Consider the following 21,577-nt stretch of genomic DNA (forward strand, 5'->3'; position numbering starts at 1 on the left):
AGTATAGGCAATTTCAAGTACCTTGGGTCGGTTATCCACGGGGGAGGGGAGATCGACGAGGATGTCACACACCGTATTGGGGTGGGGTGGATGAAGTGGAGGTTAGCATCTGGAGTCCTGTGTGACAAGAGAGTGCCACCGATACTCAAAGGTAAGTTTTACAAAGCGGTGGTTAGACCGGCCTTGTTGTATGGGGCTGAGTGTTGGCCTGTTAAGAACTCGTATATCCAAAAGATGAAAGTAATATAAATGAGGATGTTGAGGTGGATGTGCGGGCACAATAGGATGGACAAGATTAGGAATGATGATATTCGAGCGAGGGTGGGTGTTGCGCCCATTGATAACAAGATGCGGGAAGCGAGGCTCAGATAGTTCGGGCATGTACAGAGGAGAAGCCCATATGCTCCGGTAAGGAGGTGTGAGCGGCTGGTTGTGGAGGGCATGAAAAGAGGTAGAGGAAGGCCTAAGAAGTATTGGGGAGAGGTGATTAGGCAGGACATGGCAAGACTTCACATCTCCGAGGACATGACCCTTGATAGGAATTTGTGGAGGTCAAGGATTAGGGTTGTAGGCTAGGAGATAGTTGAGTCTGTACTTTTTTCGTACCTTTGTGAGGCTAGTCTGGTAGGGTTTTTGTCGCGAGTGATAATGTTGTGTCTTACTACTCTTTTATTTCTCATAGTGCCAGATCTATTTACTGGCTATCGCTTTTGCTTTGCATCTATCTTTGTGTTCCCATGTTGTTGTTACCTTTCTTATGATTTATGGGGTGATACTAATATTGTCTCTTTTTGTCTTTTTGTCTTTTTGTATTCTTGAGCCGAGGGTCTTTCGGAAACAACCTTTCTATTTCCTCGGGGTGGTGGTAAGGTCTGCGTACGCACTACCCTCCCCAAACTCCACTAGTGGAATTTTACTGGGTCGTTGTTGTTATTGTTATAATTTTACCCTTAATGAGAAGCTTTTATAACCAAACAAATACTCTTGACCCATTTTTGACTTGTTTAGGACCATAAATTCCAAAAGTCTTCATTTTTTCTTTAACTTTGTGCCCAGTCAAACAAGTTCACATAAATTGAAACGGAGGGAGTATGATTTTAGAGAGTTGCCAACTATTTCATTGTGAGCACAGCTTGAGAATATTGCAATATTTTCTGGAAGTGCAACATCAAGATAAAGATTGTTTTCTCCGTTCATTATGAAGCCATTGTTTGCTTCTCGGCCAAGACTTTCCTTGGAACTTATTTTTGTGGGAATTGTTAAGAAAATATTTTTTCATAAAGTTTGACGTGAAAGCTGGCTATGACTTTACATTTTTGGAAATGTTAATTCATTTTCGAGTTTTTCAGTTTCCTTGTTCATCAATGACATGATTTCTTGGTGTTGAACCTTGTTTATCATGTTGCTTTGTTTGACTATCCTTTTCAAAGGTAGTATAAACTATATCACGCATACGCCAGTGCTGCCTATCTAGTAATATAATAATAATAAAAAGAGTAACCAAGTTTGGTTTCCAATTTCCAAGCACCACTACAGTTCAGAAACATGTTTTATACTACTCCCTTCGTTAAAAAATAAAAGAAGACATATTTTAATATTTTTTTAATGAGAAGCTTTTAAAGTCATATAAATATTATGATATATTTAAATCATAAGTTTAAAAAATTTATAACCACAAAAATATTATAAAATATTTAAGACTACATTATCAAAAGTCTTTTTATTTTTATTAAAAATTGTTCCAAGTCAAATTAGGACAAACAAAATAAAATAAAGGGAGTATAAAATATACCAATGGATATACTGTGTCTATGAGGAAGGGAGAGGTGTATATTTGAGTATTATAATAATATGCTCAACTTTTTCTTCCTGAAATATAGTACTTCCTATAAGGACAACTGGTGGATGCAACTCACAAATTACGGGTTCATCCGAATTCAATTTCTTTAGGCCTTTTTTGACTTAGAGTATTAATTTATATAAAAATAACTCATTAAAATTGTAATAGATATTAGATATGAAATAATAATTTTAAAGTCCAATGAATTCAATGTTAAGAATCTTAAAGATCAAAACCATCAAATTTAAATTTTGAATCTAACTATGATAGGAAGATCTTATATAGAGTCTGTCGATGACAGCCTATCCCTGGGAATCACGTCGGGCCGATACATAATTTAAATCTAATTGAAAATTTTTAAGGGATAGTCTTGAATTTTTGTTCCTACTTGTCCATGTGCAGAACTTCAAGTTTAACAAGCATTTCCCCCTCGCTTGCCACATGTACTGTGTCTAAAATTAAAGACCATCCCATAAAGTATCGTATTTATGTAATTTTTTATTTTTTTAAACCGCTATTTATATTTTGATCTCGTTAAGAAAAGTTTTACGAAATAGTCCGCCAAAAGTTTAAAACACAGTCGCCAGAATTTTGAAGCACCAGAAATTATGACGATCACCAGAATTTCAGCTATAATGCGGAAAAATTCTGGTGATATATTCAGAAAATTGTGGCAAAATGCTGACGATCACCATAACTGTTGCGTGCTTTAAAATTCATCATCGTGCTTTAACATTCTAGTGATGGAGAAAATCCTGCTTAGCGAACTTTAAAATTTTGGCATGAAGCTTTTTTTTTTTCAAACGTTTGTTACTAGGATAAAAAAAAATCAATAGTGGCACTGAAATATCCTATTTATGTTATTCTTACAAATTTAACGAGTGCGATGTGTAAAATTCTTAACATTAAACTAGTTATACTAGTTAATTATAGGGTTCATCACTTCAAATTTAAGTTTGTTTAGATTTTAATAGAGTTTACATATATCTAATAGATTTTAATAGAGTTTACATATATCTAGGGGTGGCAATTTGAGCCCAAACTCATCCAACCCGTCCACCCCGCCTAGAGATTAATGAGTTGGGCTATAATATTTTAGCTCATGGGTTTATTTGGCTGAGCCCAAATTAACCCATTATTTTTTATAGCTCATTCTAACCCATAAAATAGCTCAAATACAACCCATGAAACTCACCCTAAAACAAAGGGATCTCAAGTCAACTTATCTAGAAATTTACTTAGTTGCCACATCATTAGTTTTTGTATCCAATTTTAAAAATGAGAATCAAGGTATTTAAGTTTTAGGGTGTGTTTGGTATGACGGAAAATATTTTTCGAAAAATGTTTCCCATTTTTCACTGTTTGGTTGCATAAAATAGTTTGGAGATTATTTTTTGCACCACCCACCCCCCTACCCTCCCGCAATTTTTTTATTTTTTTTTCAATTTTCTGTTTTTTCATTTTTCTGCACCACCCACCCCACCCCCGCAAAAAAATTACTTTTTTTTTTGTATTTTCAATTTTCTGTTTTCTATTTTTTCGTTTTTCTGCACCACCAACCCCCCTTCCCCCACCAGCAAAATATTTTTCAACTTACACATTTTAAATACTAATTTGTTATTTAAGAAAATATATTTTGATTCTCAGAATACTAATAGTATTTATTAAGAAGGTATATATTTTGTAAAAAGCTTTGTTCATGGATCAAGTTGGGCGGGTTAGGTTATGATCCATTGTTTAGCCTATCTTGACACAGCCCATCTTAGCCCAAGTACACTTTGGATTGAGTTGGGCAATGACCCATTTATTGATCTAACCCATCTTGACTCGTCCAAATTCAGCCCAATCTGCCCATTTGCCACCCCTACATATATCTATCTATATATATTTACTCCATATTGAAAATACTTTGTTTGAATAGCAAAATAGCAGTACAATAACAACAACAATCCTGGAGTTATGCGACCACTGGGTCAAGTTGCGCCTTACCAAAGGCAACAGGGCTACATCCAGCAAAATCAGCAGCTGACTTATCAACAACCTCAACAACAACAGATTATGAGACCAGATGATGGGTTTACTAAACTTGAGGGAATGCTGGACAGCAACAACAGAATACTGCAACAATTGATTGGGTCCACGGGATAAATGCAACAGAGGGTAGACTCACATGAATCGTCGATAAAGGATATTAAGATTCAATTAGGACAGATTTCTATAGCCCTAAACAATCGTCCCCAAGGGATGTTACCTGCAGATCTACAAGTCAATCCAAAAGAACAGGGCCCGAAACAGCTTATGACAGTGAATCTACGAAATGGTAGAGACCTAGATCTGAAGCAAGAGATGGCTCGCAAAAGCCGGCCTACTGAAACACTTGTGCTAGTACCCATCGAGATAGATGACTCAACAGGGTTAATAGAGGTAACAGACAACATGCGCCAGCTGAAACAAGCAAAGAAAAAAAAGTCGCAAAGAAAACTGAGTCAGAACAATAGAAGGCAGTAGAAACAGTGCCAGAGCAGGTTCAAAATCAAATCACAAGAAAGAAGTGGCCTCCAACCCCCTTCCCCCAAATATTGGCCAAATATCAAAAAGATGAGCAATATAAGGTATTCTTGGAGATGTTGAAGCAAATTCAGGTGAACATTCCATTGATTGACGCCTTAAAGGAAATGCCTGGTTATGCAAAAATGATGAAGGACTTGATGTCTCGTAAGTTTGACTTTCAAGACTTGGCCACGGTTACACTGACTCAGACATGTAGTGTTGTTGTGACAAGACCCATAGCCGAGAAGTTATTTGATCCAAGGAGTTTCACAATCCCATGCACAATAGGAAACTATGCATTTGCTAAGGCACTTTATGATTTGGGGGCAAGCATAAACTTGATGCCCTTGGCTATCTACAAAAGGTTAGGCATTGGAAGAGCTAGACCCATGTCTATGTTATTACAGCTGGCCGATCGGACAGTAAAGAGGCCCTCTGGTATCCTTAATGATGTATTAGTACAGGTGGGGAAGTTTGTTTTACCAGTAGATTTTGCCATTCTAGACTGTCGAGTTGACGAGGAGATTTCCATAATTTTAGGAAGGCCATTCTTGGCTACTAGGAGAGCCCTGATTGATTGTGAAACTAGGGAGCTAAAGATAAGACTGAACGATGAAGAGATAACGTCTAATGTGCAGAAATCTATGCGGCGACCCAGTGAGTTTGCTAACTGCTCTCTGATAGAAGCTGCGGATATGATCTTAGAGGAGGAAGATGAGACTCTGAAAAGAAAAGACCCTCTAGTAGCATGCCTCATGAACTTAGAAGAAATGGATGGTGAAAACATGGCAGAGTGGGTTTTGACCCTTGAAGGGTGGGCGTACTGGTAAAGAGAGCTCAAATTCGAGCCCTTACACTTAGAAGAAAGAAAAACACCTCCAGCTAAGCCATAAATTGAAGAGCCACCACAGTTGGAGCTAAAACCATTACCGACTCACCTTAGGTATGCTTTCTTGGGACCTAAATCCATTTTACCTGTTATTATCTCATCCAGTTTGTTAGATGTGTGGGCAGAACAACTTTTGCAGGTGTTAATGGAATTCAAGACTGCAATTGGCTAGACCATTGCAGATATTAAGGGGATCAACCTGACATTTTGTATTTATAAGATTCTACTAGAAGATGGGCACAAACCTTCCATAGAACATCAAAGAAGACTGAACCCTAACATGAAAGAAGTGGTGAAGAAAGAAGTGATCAAGTGGTTAGATGCAGGAATCATCTTCCCAACCTCTGATAGTAAGTGGGTCAGCCCAGTTCAGTGTATGCCAAAGTAGGGTGGAATGACTGTAGTGCCCAATGAGAATAATGAGTTGATCTCGACTCGTACAGTTACAGGTTGGCGAATTTGTATGGATTATAGAAAACTGAACACAGCCACTCGGAAAGACCATTTTCCTTTACCATTCATTGACCAAATGTTGGATAGATTGGAAGTGAGGTCTCACTTCTGCTTTTTGGATGGGTATTCGGGGTGCAATCAGATTTCCATAGCCCCTGAGGATAGAGAGAAGACATCATTTACTTGTCCGTATGGCATCTTTGCCTTTTGGAGAATGCCGTTTGGCCTATGCAATGCACCGACCACCTTTCAGAGGTGTATGTTAGCCATTTTCACTTATATGGTTGAAGATATTATGGAAGTTTTTATGGATGATTTCTTTGTGGTGGGGGATTCATTTGAAGACTGTCTTCATAATTTAAGAAGAGTGTTGAAAAGGTGTGTGGAGACAAATTTAGTGTTGAGCTGGGAGAAGTGCCATTTTACGGTACAAGAAAGTATAGTGTTGGGGCATCGAGTATCCAGTAAGGGTATTGAGGTTGACCATGCTAAGGTTGACGTGATTGAGAAGTTTTCACTGCCCACTTCAGTCAAGGCAGTAAGAAGTTTCCTTGGGCACGCCGGGTTCTACAGGCAATTTATAAATGATTTCTCTAAATTTGCTAACCCCTTATGTAAACTCCTTGAAAAGGATCATTCTTTTTATTTTCTGATGACTGCAGGTTAGCATTTGAGGAGATTAAGAGGAGACTGGTGACTGCACCAATCATCGTTGCACCCAACTGGGAGCAACCATTTGAGCTCATGTGTGATGCGAGTGACTATGCTATAGGAGCAGTCCTGGGGCAGCGGAAGGACAAACTGGTGCACCCAATTTACTATGCAAGCAGAACGCTAAGCGGTGCACAACTCAATTATAACATGACTGAGAAAGAGATATTGGATGTGGTGTTTGTATTCGACAAATTCATGTCTTATTTGATAGGTTCAAAAGTGATTGTTTATACTGACCATGCTGCACTTAGGTACCTGATAGCAAAGAAGGAGTCAAAGCCACACTTGATCCGTTGGGTTCTTTTGCTACAAGAATTTGATTTAGAGATCCGCGATAGAAAAGGGGCATAGAACCAAGTGACAGACCACCTTTCAAGGTTGGAGGGAGCTGAAAAGAAAGTTGAGGTAGAAGATATAACTAAGACATTCCCAGATGAACAATTGCTAGCAGTGACATTGGAGGAGGCGCCATGGTATGCAGACATTGCAAACTACCTGGCAAGCGGTATTGTCCCCTATTATCTTTCCTCTCTTCAAAAGAAAAAGTTCTTTCGTGACTGTCACATGTATTATTGGGATGAGCCTTGCCTGTTAAGGATTTGTGTTGATAACATGATCCGGAGATGTATCCCCAAGATAGACCAATATTTTTTTTTGCAGACTTGTCATGCATCATCATATGGTGGCCACTTTGGGGGAGTAAGGACCGCTGCGAAAGTGCTAAAATCGGGCTTCTACTGGCCGATAGTGTTCAAAGATGCACACTTATGGGTGAAAAGTTGTGACGAATGCCAACGAACTGGGAATATTTCTTGCCGACATAAGATGCCTATGAACCCAATTCAAAAGGTAGAAGTGTTTGTCATGTGGGGAATCAATTTCATGGGGCCCTTCGTCAGCTCATATGGAAGCAAATACATACTCGTAGCTGTGGACTACGTGTCAAAATGGGTGGAGGCTGCAGCGCTCCCGACAAATGATGCTAAGGGGGTAATTGGCTTTTTGAGAAAGAACATATTCATCCGATTTGGCACTCCAAGGGCGATAATCAGTGACAGAGGCACTTACTTATGTAATCGAGCCTTCGCAAAGCTGTTAGAAAAGTATGGTGTATGTCACAAAGTTTCCACCCCATATCATCCACAAATGAGTGGGCAAGTAGACGTGTCGAACAGAGAAATAAAGAGTGTTTTGACAAAGACTATGAATGATACAAGAACGGATTGGGCAAGAAAGTTAGATGATGCACTCTAGGCCTATCGTACCGCTTTCAAAGCTCTGATTGGTATGTCGCCGTATAAATTGGTATTTGGGAAGGCATGTCACCTACCAGTGGAGTTGGAGCATAAAGCTTTATGGGCACTGCGACAGTAGAATCTCGATATAGAAGTTGCAGGCACAAGTAGAGTCACAAAGTTGCACGAGCTTGATGAATTTCGTTACCACGCTTTTGAGAGCACAAGATTATACAAGGAGAGAATGAAAATAATGCACGATAAAAATATTCTTGAGCGGAGTTTTAAACCCGGAGATAAGGTATTGCTATACAACTCAAGGTTGAGGTTTTTCCGGGTAAGTTAAAGTCACGATGGTCGGGACCATTTAGTGTGGTAGAGATTCACCCAACCGTAGCCATAGAGATTGTTGCATCAAATGACTCTCGCATGTTTAGAGTTAATGGGCACAGGTTAAAACATTATTTGGTCATGGAAGATGCGAAAGTAGTGTCAGTGACTCATTTGCTCGAGTCACCAAGATTAAGCGATCCTTAAGTGCAATTATCAGCATCGTGCCATGACGTTAAATCAGGCGCTTCATGGGAGGTAACCCATTGTAAAGTTGTAATGTTGTATTCGTCGTGCCAAGACGTTAACTGAGGCGCTTGTTGGGAGGTAACCCAATTCGTAGTTGATTTTTAGTGTAGTTAGAATTTTTTCTTTTCTTTTTTAGGTACTAAAAAGTTTGCAGAGGATTTTGGGCGAGACGAGCAGAGCTTTAAGCGTCACATGAAGGACACCAGGCGCCATGACTCGTGCCGCGAGGGGTAAAGCCAGGAACACCTGGTGCTATGCCTGGCGTCGCCTGGTCTAAGGCCAGGTGCATCAGGCACTATGCCTGGCGTCGCCTGGGCTAAGGCTAGATCCACCAGGCTCTAAGCCTGGCGCCGCCTGGGATAAGGCCAGGTAAGTATTTTTCTTCAGCTTATTTTAATTTTTGTCCCTTATTTATTTTAACCCCTCCCTTCTTGTACTCTAACTTAAATGCCCAAACTAACATAGAATAAAACCTTAACCTAAATCACTACACTCCTCACAAAACACTCACACACGTACACTTCTGTCCATCCCCATCCCAACCCCCTTGAAGTCAAGCAAGTATTTTCCTCCTTCGATTACTGGAAACAACAGTTCAAACGCAAAGCCCACATCTTACAACATCTAAGGTATGATTTTTTATCTCCTTTCTTTCTCATTTCGAGTTGGATGAAGGTATGAGATTATCCACAAAAATTTGGGGTTGTTCTTCATTATAACATTGTGTTTCTGTGTCCCAACCCCATGAACCCCATAGGAATGGTGTTGTTATTGTGTAAACAAGTGGTAGTAAGAAACTCCCGAGCCGATTTGGGAGGGTGAGGCAATCCCTCACCTCTACAAGCACTCCCATGGCACTAGTGCATGCTAAGTGTTTGCTATAATGCCTCAAAGGCATTCCTTCTCCTTATTGGAGCCCGAGTCTCCGGAATTAATAGAATAGTGTTGTGTAGTCGTGCACCACGTTAAAATCTTAAGTGTGGGGTTGTTTGATTCTAATGTTAAGGAAATACGAGGTGAAGTCTGAGTAACCTCGAAATGTTGGGCACACTACTCATTTGTCTTGTTTTTCCAATTTGTGCATGCACTGAGGACAATGTATGATCTAAGTGTGGGGTAGGGACTTGTAGAAATGACTTGTAGTTGTTTGTTTTGTTGTTTTAGTAAGTGTCATTTTCGTTAGATAATTGTTTTAGTTATTTGTTTAGTTATATAAAAAAATAATAATAACTGGACTCTTCCTGACGATGGATCTCCTAGACAATTTTCTTGAGGTAAGTAAGTCTAGATAAAAAACACCAAAAAGATTTTTATTTTTTTAGGTAGTGTAGTAATTCTCCCTTGGTTTTTCTCTGGGCCGCGGTTCTTTTCCAAGGGATTTTAGTTGAACCAGGTGTAGTTAGTTTTAATTTTAGGAGTAGGAACCACGAAGCTATGCATTTAATTGTAGCAATATCTCTTAGCTTTGTTATGCCTTGAGAATAGTTAGTACTATGGTCGTGACGCTTAGGCTCGGTTTGTGACTCTAGCATAAATACCTTAAATCGTAGATTCCTAATTTTGCTTAACTGCTTAGACTGGAGTGTCCCTATAAAACCAATCCTGAGTGAGTTATGTGCCATGTGTGTGTGAGTTTTGTATGTATTCTGTGCATTGCATTTGATGTGTAGGACTTGTCCTGTGTGTGTGCAAAGCGAAATAGTAGTCTTGTCCAGTCTAAGAAGTGATATACGCGTTTCTTTGTTAAGCCAGATATATATAGTTTACCCACCTAAACGTTATGTAACGTAGTTAGCCCCTTTGAGCATGTAAACCTGTTTCTTTGGCAACCACACTACAAGCCTTACCCAGTTGTTTGAATTAACCATCTATTTGAACCTTTTCACCTCTAATGAGCACTTGAATTGTTATGAACTTTATAAAAGTTAAAGTGTGGGGTGGTTGGTTTAGTTTTTAAGTGGAACTAATGAAATAAGGAGAAAGATGCACTGTTTTGAAAAAGGAAGAGCCGCTTGAATTGAAAAAGAAAGAAAGAAAGAAAAAAATAGTTGTATTGCTGTGAAAAAGAATATTCTTTGATAAGTGGCGACTCTTAATGTAATTGTGCTTAAAGAAGTATGGGGTAATATACATTGAAGTGAAGGTGGAGTTTTGGTTTGACATAAGTATGGGATTGAATGTTAAAGTATATGTATTAAACTACTTAGGGAGGTGTAGTCACTCATATATCCAAATATATCCTACCCAACCCGCAGCCTACATTACAACCAATCAAAGTCCTATTTGATCTTAGACTGAATAAGTTCGATTAATAGAGTATTACACTACGGGCAAGCCTATGGTGTATCATTTGTGGCATATGAATGTTATTTCTGAGAGCGAGTGAATTTTGTCTATTTGGAGTTCCTATGTTCTTAAAATTCATTGTGTGTGGAATTAAGCTCTTTTATTGGGTGAGGGCACATGATTCATAAAGGAAAGGTAATGTTGTTGACTTCCATGTAGAGTAATTAAGTTAATTATGAATAAGGCATGGTATTTGTGAGTCGAATCTTGAGGCGAGAATGTCACACCTTTGTGATTAAACTATTTTAAAGATTCTTAGTATAATGAGTTAAGGGAATTGCTTAATAGGTTGTGTCTATGAGTGTAGTTTGATTGCTCGAGGACGAGCAATATTTAAGTGTGGGGTATTGATGTGTGGCTATAATTCATGTTTTAACACATTATTCGCCTTGCATTTTTATACGCTTTAATGATAAAGTACACCTTATTTACGTGTAATAGGGTCCATTTTATGTGTAGGTGAATTGGAGATGAAAGTAGAAGAAAAAGGGGACCTACAAGTCGAAAGCGTGCACGTGAGAAGAGAATGAGAGAACCTGGCGACGCCAGGCTTGAAGCTGGCGTTAGGCTGGCGTTGCAAGGCAAAGGCCAGGCTTGAAGCAGGCGTTAGGCTGGCGATGCAAGGCAAAGTCCAAGCAGAACCAGGCGTTAGGCTGGCTACGCTAGGCCTGGAGCCAGGTTCATCAGGCGTTAGGCTTGCAACGCCAGGCCTGGGGCCAGGTCCAATCCGAGTTTTGAAGACTTAATTCGTTTCCGAGTTTGACTAGAACTTGGACTACACGTTTACGTCTTTTCCTACACATATAAATAGACATAAAAACACCACTTGGAAGAACTTTTGCAACCGGAGGCAAGGATAGCTCATAGAACAACCGCCGAGAGTTAGCGTTAACAATTTCTACATCACTTTATCTTTATCTTGTACTTTAATTATGCAACATACTTTGGATAGTGTTACTTTCATCATAAGTATCTAAATTCTTAGTCTAAGGTTTTGATGGAACCTATTGAAGAATGATTTTCTTGTTACGTTAATATAAATTTGTCATAGTATTTTCTCTATTTGTTCAACTATATTATTCTTGTGGTTGATTGAAGGGCCCTCAATTAGCTGTGCCTATTTAGTATGTATTACTCAGGAGAGAGTGCATTAGGTAGTTATTGAATAATATCACTCCTAAATGTATATGAGGGATCAATACGGAGGTTTAAAGATGGGATTAGGGATAACAAAATCTTGGTGCGATCTGAGTGAGCTGTACTTAATGCCAAGCTAGCGTAATTCGGGAGAATATGTCTAGTAAATTGTGGTAATTACTCAGGAGAGAGTTACAACAGTTAGAGTGCTCATGGTCGATAGAGAAGACTTAGGCAAATTTGTAGAAAACGTAGCGGAAAAAATTCCGACAATAGGGGAAATCACAACCTTAGATCATTCCAATTCTTATTTACAACCCGTTTGTAGTTAGTTATTAATTATTGCATTTTCATTACGTAATATTTAGTTAATAAAAACCTAAATTGTTACTTAAATATTTCTGAAGATTGATTGTGTAAATTTGTGCGAGTCTAGTAGCTGTGTTTGATAGGTTAATTCCCTGTGGGATTCGACTCCGGACTTATTAGGCGGAATATATTTGCAACGACCGCTAAGTCCTGTTTATAAGGCATAGTTGGACGTGATCAGTTGGTGTCGAAAATTCATCTCTATCCAAGCGACTTCATACAAATTATACCATTAGATTATCCTCCTAATCAAGAGTAAGTTTAATTATTTTCTCTTTAATCTGTTATGTTTCTTTTTTCTTCTTGGTGCTTTTTTTCCCGATTGAACCAGAAATTAAAAAAAGGGTTCTACATTTTTTTGTTTCTTTAGTTGTTTTCTGCAATTTGTTGTTTTGAATACTGGTGTGAGTGATAAATGTGAGATTATTGGGTTTAAAATTGGGGCTCATAGGTCAAGGAGGAGAAATTTGTACAAAAGAAGGGCTGTTTGGTTGCTCGTAAAATCATCGGACATCAGAGAATGTGAGACACCCCAAAACTGAAATTTCACCAAAAAAATGTATTTGTTGCTCGTATTAGGACTGCAATATAATTTATAATTTGGTTCAACATATCCCAACATTCAGTCATGGAATAGATTCTGCTTTTTTTGTCTTTCAAGCAAATGGGGCTCAAATCTTAGTAAAATAAGGCAAAGAGAAGCCAGCCACGCAAAGGCTGCAAACACCGGCCATACCGGCTTGCCACGCCAAGATACAGGTCGGTTAATCGCTCAATGCCCGAATTGGTTAGCCCAGATATAGAAACACCATCCTCACTGCCTCTTCATGTACTTTCCATCAATACCGAAAAAATAAAACACGCACTCACACACAAGAAAGACAGCGATGTCAGTATATATATTTTTTCTTGTAGAGTCTATGCGATAATTTTATCCTTTGCGATTTGCATTATACAATTCTTCTGGAGACTTTCTTGAAGGGTCATAAAAATTTTGTAGGATGTCTTGTGGTTTTTCATATGAGATGATGAGTTGTTGAATTTGTTTTCTTACTATTAGGTGCTCTAGTTCAGTTTCTTTACTCTGATTGTTATGGGTTCTTTAAATTATATAGTCAACTTATTACCTTTGGTGAGTCTAATCTAATATTTTAAAAAATTAGATGAAGAAGAAACAGTGATGTAAATTAGCTTTGTTAAAGTATTTTCCATGTCAAACAAATTTTCTAATGAAAACATTCCATTGAGTTCATCCACTGAATTTATTTAGTCAATAGCACTCTAGTTGGAGGGATGGACTCACTCGTCGAAGCACTTCATTGTCAATGCTTGCATTTATTCTGTGGTGAACTACTTCCTCCAAAATAAGGTCAATATTTTAAGCATTATAATATAGGCTCTATTTTTATTCTAGTTATAATGTAAGTTTTATTTTGCTTGGAAAAGAATATTTTGATGGAGCGGAAAATATAGTTCTTCACTAAATTAATAAATCTCGGTACCGGTTTTTGATTATGTTGAAGAAAAATAGCATTTCTGAATCGTTGCCTTAACAGTCGGAGGAATCTCTGAGTTAACGTCAAACGTCGAATTTTAATTGTATAATACATCGTTGCAAGTCCTTTTGGTTTTAGTGTTGTGTTTATAGTTGTTGCTTTTGACATTTTAATCAGCCCATCCTCGCCATTGGTGTTAGTGTTGTGTTTGTAGCTGTTTGCTTTGTTTAGGTGTTTTCAGGTACTACTGTTAACTCTTTGCTTCTATCTTTCAGTTTTAGGGTTATATTGATTCATACATAAGAAAAGGTTCTCTATTTATGGGTTCTTATTCAAACTAACTTGGATAGGAATGAGGAAGGTGAAATCTTTTCCTTTTTCCCGGATTGTTTTTAAAAAAAAGTATTTGTCATGAAAATTTATAAGTTTTCCGAAATTCTTTTTTCAAACTAATAAAATTGTAATATTTTTGTTAAGTAAAATATATGTCAAAACATAATTTCAAATTTCATAGTACCGTTTTTTCAACTTAACTCAAAAATAATTTTTTTTTAAAATATAATAAAAATCATCCAAATGCCTGCTACTTTGGACTCTTTTCTTTCGCTGCTTTCAAAGGGTTTTTCAGAAGATCTTCTTTCTTCTTCAACGCTAAGTTCCATGTATGATCTTCTTCTTTTTCCCTTTCTTCTCTGCTCTTCTGCTCTGAATCACTGCCTTAACAGTTGGAGGACCCATACCTTAACAATTTTCCTTTGACGAATCTCTGAGTTAACGTCAAACGTCGAATTTTAATTGTATAATTCATCATTGCAAGTCCTTTTGGTTTTAGTGTTGTGTTTATAGTTGTTGTTTTTGACATTTTAATCAGTCTATCCCTGCCATTGGTATTAGTATTGTGTTTGTAGCTGTTTGCTCCTTTTTAGGTGTTTTCCGGTACTAATGTTAACTCTTTGCTTCTATCTTTCAGTTTTAGGGTTACATTGATTTAATTATCTTCCTCCCTTCCCTTCCATTCCCTTCCCCATAATACTACCTATTTTCCTCCTTGCAGTTTACACTTTTTAAAGGATTTTTACTAAGATGCCTATGGTAACACGTGGTGCTGCGAAGCGTCTTCGGAAACTGTCTAAGGATCCCGAGGTGGATTACGATGAGGTATTTTTTTTTGTAAATTGTTATTTTTCTTCTTATTTAATCAGTACATTGTGCATACCTATTTAGCTTTTTGATGGGTAAAACTTAGAATACTGGATCCGTATATTAGTCTTTTGTGTTCTTAGAAACCAGGTAGATTGACCCTAAGCGGTTAGATCCGGTGTGTTTTAGACCCCTTATGTTGTATACACTAAAGGTGTGTTGATTAGCAAGCTGATTGTATTTTGTTTCCAACGATAGTCTGAATGTGGTTTTGAAAGGTAACTAATTTGTTGGTTTTACAGTTGGATGTTCCATCAATATTTGATGTTCTTAAGTGTGGTGATTGCGATTTGATGAAGTTGTTGGCGATCAAACAACTCCAAAAATTGTTCGATTACGGTATGAACTGCTTTATATTTGTTTCTGCTGATTTTATTGAACACGCATATCACTTATGTTCAAATTTTTATTCAGGGGTATAATCACTGCTCTAGAAGATGCTCGAGACTCTGGTGAACTTGTTCCTCTACTTAATGAAATTCTAGGGAGAGAGGATTCATCAGAGCTCAAGGTATATAGTGATGTGTTGATCACCTTTTTGTGCCTCTTCTTTAGTGTCTTGTGGTTGTAGCTTCACACTTGCTTTATTCTTATTTTGGTGCTCACAGTCTGAAGCTACTAAGGCTGTCATAGACGGTATTCCTGAATTGTTGGTGTTAACTGATTTGGTGATTGAGAATAAGCTGGTGGAAACTCTTCTAAAGCTTTTGCATTTCCAGATGGTAATGTTTGTGAGCAGGTATGTTTTAAAATTGGCAGACCCCTATGCTGTATAGATTGAAGCTATGTTTATTAGCAGACTGATTGTTTTTTCCTTCCAAATATAGGCGGTGGAGAAACTAGGAAAGGTTTCTCAATCCGTTGTAGGTCGTGATTATGCTCTAATTGAGTGTGGGGCTTTGGATGATTTGCTGGAAATTTTGAACAACACTAACGAGATTTTAATGCTGAGTAAAGCCACGTGGACTATATCAAAATTTTGTGGAGGCAGGCCAAAACCGCCCTTTGAGAAGGCCGGTCAATTACTGTTGATTTTATTTTTTGCATCTGCAACTATTTGATGCTAAACATTACTGAGTACAATTCAATTGTCAGGTGAAACCAACATTTCCAACTCTTCGTAACCTTCTTGCTTCAAATGTTGATGAAGAAGTGCTGAAAAATGCATGTTGGGCACTTTATTACCTTTCTGGTGGTGTAGATATGGCCTCCAATAGATATTGCACTAGATTAAAATTCATTCCTCATCCTGTTGTGAGCCGTAGTGATATGATTAAGGCCTTCTTTTAGGCTGATGTTCTTCCGGTGCTACTTGATCTCTTCAAGTGAGTGGAATGTTTTTATTTTCCTCATTTAACCTACTTTTTCCTATCTGATATATATGTCAATTGATGTTTCAGAGATCACTTACATTCTGTAATCCCCCTGTCATCCATATAGTTATACGTATTAGCGAGTTGGGAGATGAGCACCAGAAAGAGGTACGCGGGTATAAGGAGCTTTCGTGGTTGAACCAAAACACTTTGATGAACTAACCAATGAAAAAAGGAACAAACTAAAATAAATTAAGTGATTGAAAGGTAAAAGCATCTTAAACAACATGTAGTGAGATTATAATTTAGCATGTTCCTGATTCAACATCAAATTTGATGTGTTTACTGCCTAATTTCTAATAGCCTCCGAAGAGCCCACCCATTTGGTAAAGCTGTCCACCACAATATTTTAAAAAAGTCTTCTTACAGTAAGATCATTCGACTAAAGGTTTAAAAATGGGTTCTTTGTCATCTTTAAGTCATGGGCAAGTCCACCTCCCAGCTCCAGCGCTGGCCATCTAGGCTGCATTCTTTTTTTGCCTACATTATTTTTTAGTTTTTTATAACTGGTATTCACTAACTTAGCCTTTTTAGATCTTGGGACAAAATTTCTATGTATGTAAGATGGTAATAAGAAACTTGTCCTTGATTAAAAGAAGAAAAAAAAGAAAGAAGAAAAACTTGGAGTTGTTTAGATTTAGGCTGAAAAGCATCTTCAACGCTCAAAAATTATACTTGTAAACTTCAAAATAGGGCCTTACTTTCCTAGATATCTCTAGGCATTGTCCATTTTGAGCCTAGAATGATGAAAACTATATCCCACAATTGAGGAGTAATTTTTCAATGTAGCAATAGGCGGTTTATGTCCTCGGCTTGCTCTTCACATAGAGAGCATTTGCTCTCAATGGGCATTCCTCTAATTTGCAAATTAGACTGTGTAGGACTATTGTTTTCTACTAACCAAGTGAAGATCTGAATTTTGTAAGATGATGATCGCAACCCGGAGCATTGCTAAACGTAATGTCCTTGATTGCCTGTTGGGCTTGATAAAGAGTGGAATAGAGGAAGAGATGGTCTGCGTGTCTATAGCATACATTACTATTGGGAGCACGCAGCGGGCAAAGGTATGTCGTCTGGATTTAAAAGGACAACTTAATATATTCAGCTCTTGCATACATTTTCTACATGTCTTCTAAGGTGCAAATTTTACAAATGTTGGGTGGTCAAATAGGGAGTTATTTGCATTTTATACCCTTAACCTATCCGTTACTTTTTTATTCACACCTAATCCTTTTTTATTTTACGATTTACCCCTTAATACATTCATATATTTGCAAAATTGTGAACTATTTTTTGTCAATTATAAAATAAAGGAAGAGAAAGAAAGAAGTTGCCCGGAGGAATGAAATTGAAATTTTAACCTTAAACTGGAACTGTGGATGAATGGAAAGAGCTCTAATTATTTCCTCTTCGTATAATTAGGTCTTTTTTAAAGTGTTCTAGCTGTAATACCCAAAAGCCGTTCTCAGTAGTAAATATTTTGTTTTGACTGTTAGTCTCTGTTAGAAAAACGAATATAAGCAGTCATTTTGTTTACTTAAAGGTTAAATGTGCTACCCCAAATTAACACAAGGAGAAAAACTGCTATTCCTCCCTAAAAGAAATGAATTGATTAGGCAGTAATTCATAAAAAATAAAAGGATAAGGGTATGAGTAAAAAGTAGTGCATACATTAGGGATGCAAAAACCAAAGAACTCTCAATTAGGTGAATATGAGAGTGAAATAGTTGGTCTAGTAGTTATTAGAAATGGAAATGAAAAAGAGTTGTGGAGATGTGTCCCCCCCTCCCCTCCCCAAAAAAAAAAAAAAATCTTTTTTACTTTTAGTTGATGAAACCTTCTCTACATTGCCATTTATCTAAGTAGTTGTCTGTAATGTTTGAACAGGCTGTATTTGATACTGGATTAATAGAACCTCTACGCACACTGGTTACAACTAAAAAAATGGGTATTGCTGCTGCTGCAATTTCAATTGCTATTATCTGTACCAGTGGCATTGCTTACACCAAGTATGTAACCTCTTTTTCTGGGTAAATCATCTCTATCTCTCTTGTATACTGATTATTTTACTAACTCTGATTTTTATTATTCCTCGCACTTTTGGCTTTAGAGACTTGATGGATTGCTGCATAGATCCTCTGTGTGATTATCTTGGCTTCTCTGGTGGCACCATCAGTCTAAAAGCAGTAGAAAGTATATTGAAGTTTGGAAAGTGTATTGAGGAGGAAGATGGTTATACTAAGCGGATCGAAGAGGCTGGGGGTTTGGAAAAGCTTGAATACCTGTCTACTACTGAAATTCGATATGAGGTTGTTCCAATATTGGGTACATATTGGCCGTCAATAGGACGTTATGCTGAGGTGACTTTTCATATCATATTGGTGGTTTCATATTCATACTTTTCATCATCATACTTTCCATCTTCCTATGACTTAACCTTTTCTTGACATACTTTCCATCTTCATATGACAGAGATTGCGTATAATGAAATATTGGAGCTCTGACGACGAAAAATGGGAGGACCCAATGTATTAGTGATGTCTTAAGGGATTAACCTGTTCTTGACATATTTTCCCTCTTTATATGACAGAGATGGCGTAAAATGGAAATGGATAACTTTTTGACAAATTTCTCCATTATTATGTTTATACATTTCTACTTCTGCCTTGTTATAAATGAAAACTAGTCACCTCTTGATAAACATGCTTACCAGCTACCCTTGGAATTTAAATTGTTTGTTTTGTGCTCTAAGGATTCGTATTGTTACAGCATTCATGTGTGTACTTAGGCTTGAATGGACGAAAAAGTCAATTTATTTTGCATTTAATGCCTTTCGTCTTCCAGCCTTGGGGTCTGTTTTTGTGCTACTTTATCTTTGTATTGCTGTAGTTTATAGCCGTCCATCCAACCGCTTAAACAAAAAATAGTCGGTGAAGGTATCCGCTGAGTCCGTTTTGGTAAATCCCCCTGCGGCAGCGGCACGTACTACAGTGCCACAGACACCAAGGCATGCTTGCCCTGTGCTGCTATGATTAGTTAATCTGCTACTCGTCCTGTTTCAATTTATGTGACAATTTGAATCGGAATGGAGTAAGAAAATTATGAAGACTGTTAAAACTTGTGGCTCTAAACATGTCATTTATGTGGTTATCATAGCTTTTCATTGTGAGAAAAATAAAAAGAATAAAGTTAATTATTTTTAGATTTAGCAGAGTGTCATTCTTTTTGGAGTGACCTAAAAAGAAATATCACATAAATCGGGAAGAAGGGAATTCTTTTGAACCATTAAAACAAAAACAAAAAAACTCTTTTCTATTAATTGCAAGGAAGTTTAGCTGTGTTCCAGGGATATTTTAGTTTTACCATAAATTGGCTTTTTCTTTTTTATGAAAGCATATTTTGAACTGGTTATGACACATAGTGTAGTGTAAGGACAAGAGAGGAAAGTTTTAATCGAACCAGACTAGCTGGTTTGGCACATATGGCTAGGATGCTATTTATCTTTTTTTACTTTTTCCCATAATTTATTTTCATTTAAAACTTAGTAAATGATTAAAAGTCTAAAAGTCACGTCTAATTAAAACCTAACGTTACGGCCGTTCCCCTAATTTTGGAAAACCCAAATGGCTCATTAACTTGGCCGTTCTCTAGCCAATGTTGCTATCTTGGTTGAAAATATGTGCTTATTTTGCTTAGTTTATTCATGTGCACGATAATTTAGTTATTATTGCCTAATATTATTCATTTTTTACTCTCTTTTTTTAATAAGTTTTACTATGTTTTGATACTTTTACTTCTGTCATATGAAGATGGAAAGTATGAAGATGAAAAGTATGTCAAGTCACCTTAATTAGCATAATGTCGTAGTGACGGCCAATATGTATCCCTATGACTTAACCTTTTCTTGACATACTTTCCATCTTCATATGACAGAGATAGCGTATAATGGAAGATCGGATCTCTCACGGTAATTGTGAGGCCCCAATGTGGTCATTAGTAATGTCTTAAGGTATTAATCTATTCTCGACATACTTTCCATCTTTATATGATAGAGATGGCATAAAATGGAAAGGGATAACTTTTGGACAAATTTCTCCGTTATTATATTTATACATTTCTACGCCTAAGTTAGTCCGATTGTTTATTGAAAACAGTCTCTCTGCCTTTAAGGTAGGGGTAAGGTCAGCGTACCCACTAGGGGTGGCAAACGGGCGGGTCGAGTCGAATACTGGACGAGTCGAAAACGGGTAATGCAAAAATGGATAAATTATCTGGCCCGATTCATATTTAATACGGGTAAACAATGGGTTAACTGGCGGATAATACGTTATCTATATTACCTATGACTTCTTGAATATGCTCACTTTTGGGAGAATTTTTAGTTTTCCTAACTTGAGGAACCCCCAATTTGCGTCTTTACAATTATAAAAGTTAAGTCCATTAGTTATCCATTTTCTAACTGGATAATATGGTTATTATCCATTTTGACCCATTTTTAAAAGTTCATTATCCAACTCATTTTTTAGCTAATAATATGGATGAATAACTGTTTTTTTCCTAATCCATTAGGTCACCATAGTACACACTATTCTCCCCTGACCTTACTTGTGGAATTATACTGGGCTGTTATTATGCATCTAAGCTAGTCCGAACATTACTGTCATAGAAACAAAAACTAATAAGAAACTTATGGAATCTCAAATGAAATTAAGAGCCCGTTTGGATTGGCTTAAAAAAAATATCTTTTCAGTAGAAATAGTTTTTAGGCCAAAAAACAATAAGTTGGGGTTGCCCAGCTTATTATTTTTGACTTGTTTTAAGCAGTTTTAAACTTATTTAAAACACTTTATAGTTTTGCCAAACACTAAAAAAAATTAAAAAGAGCTTCATAACTGATTTGACCAGCTTAAAAGCGAACTCAAACACCCTCTAAATCAGCCTTCCAGAATCAGATGACGGCAGAAGAAATGGTTCAACAATCCAAAACGAAGTATAATTAGACTAATTCAATTTTAATTTCCTAAACCGTCTCTCCATTGTTGGAATTCATTTTGGACAATATTTATAAATTATAACTCTATCTATATTGTCTGAACAGGTGGAAAACAGTAGACTGTCTTTTAGTGCCTTAAACGTTCCTTCATCGAAATCTTTGAAAGTTTCTAGAAGATTGCTTCTCGAATCAGCTTGTTTTAAAAAGATTTAAAAAAAAATATACTTTCCTTTGTCTAATCAATTTAAAATTACTTTTCAGCAGCAATTATACTCCGTACAATTGTGGGACTAATCATGTAGGGTTTTTATCTAAAATAGCTATTGACAATGTTGTATTTTACTATGTTGCTTTTCAATGCATGTCCTATTTACTAGCTATCGTTTTTGCTTTGCATCTTTCT

The 21,577-nt window shown here is 37.1% G+C and overlaps 1 protein-coding gene across 1 annotated transcript; it reads left to right on the top strand.

Annotated features, from left to right (window-relative positions):
* The first annotated feature begins 15,571 nt into the window (after positions 1–15,571).
* LOC138896974 (importin subunit alpha-6-like) lies at positions 15,572–18,932 on the top strand. Its single transcript, XM_070182818.1, has 6 exons — positions 15,572–16,133; positions 16,249–16,289; positions 17,108–17,245; positions 18,069–18,190; positions 18,292–18,541; positions 18,654–18,932. Exons 1-6 carry the CDS (start codon positions 16,103–16,105, stop codon positions 18,714–18,716), a joined length of 645 nt encoding a protein of 214 aa, XP_070038919.1. The 5' UTR covers positions 15,572–16,102; the 3' UTR covers positions 18,717–18,932.
* The last annotated feature ends 2,645 nt before the right edge of the window (positions 18,933–21,577 follow it).

This window comes from Nicotiana tomentosiformis, chromosome 8 (assembly GCF_000390325.3).
Source record: "Nicotiana tomentosiformis chromosome 8, ASM39032v3, whole genome shotgun sequence".
NCBI classification, from domain to species: domain Eukaryota; kingdom Viridiplantae; phylum Streptophyta; class Magnoliopsida; order Solanales; family Solanaceae; genus Nicotiana; species Nicotiana tomentosiformis.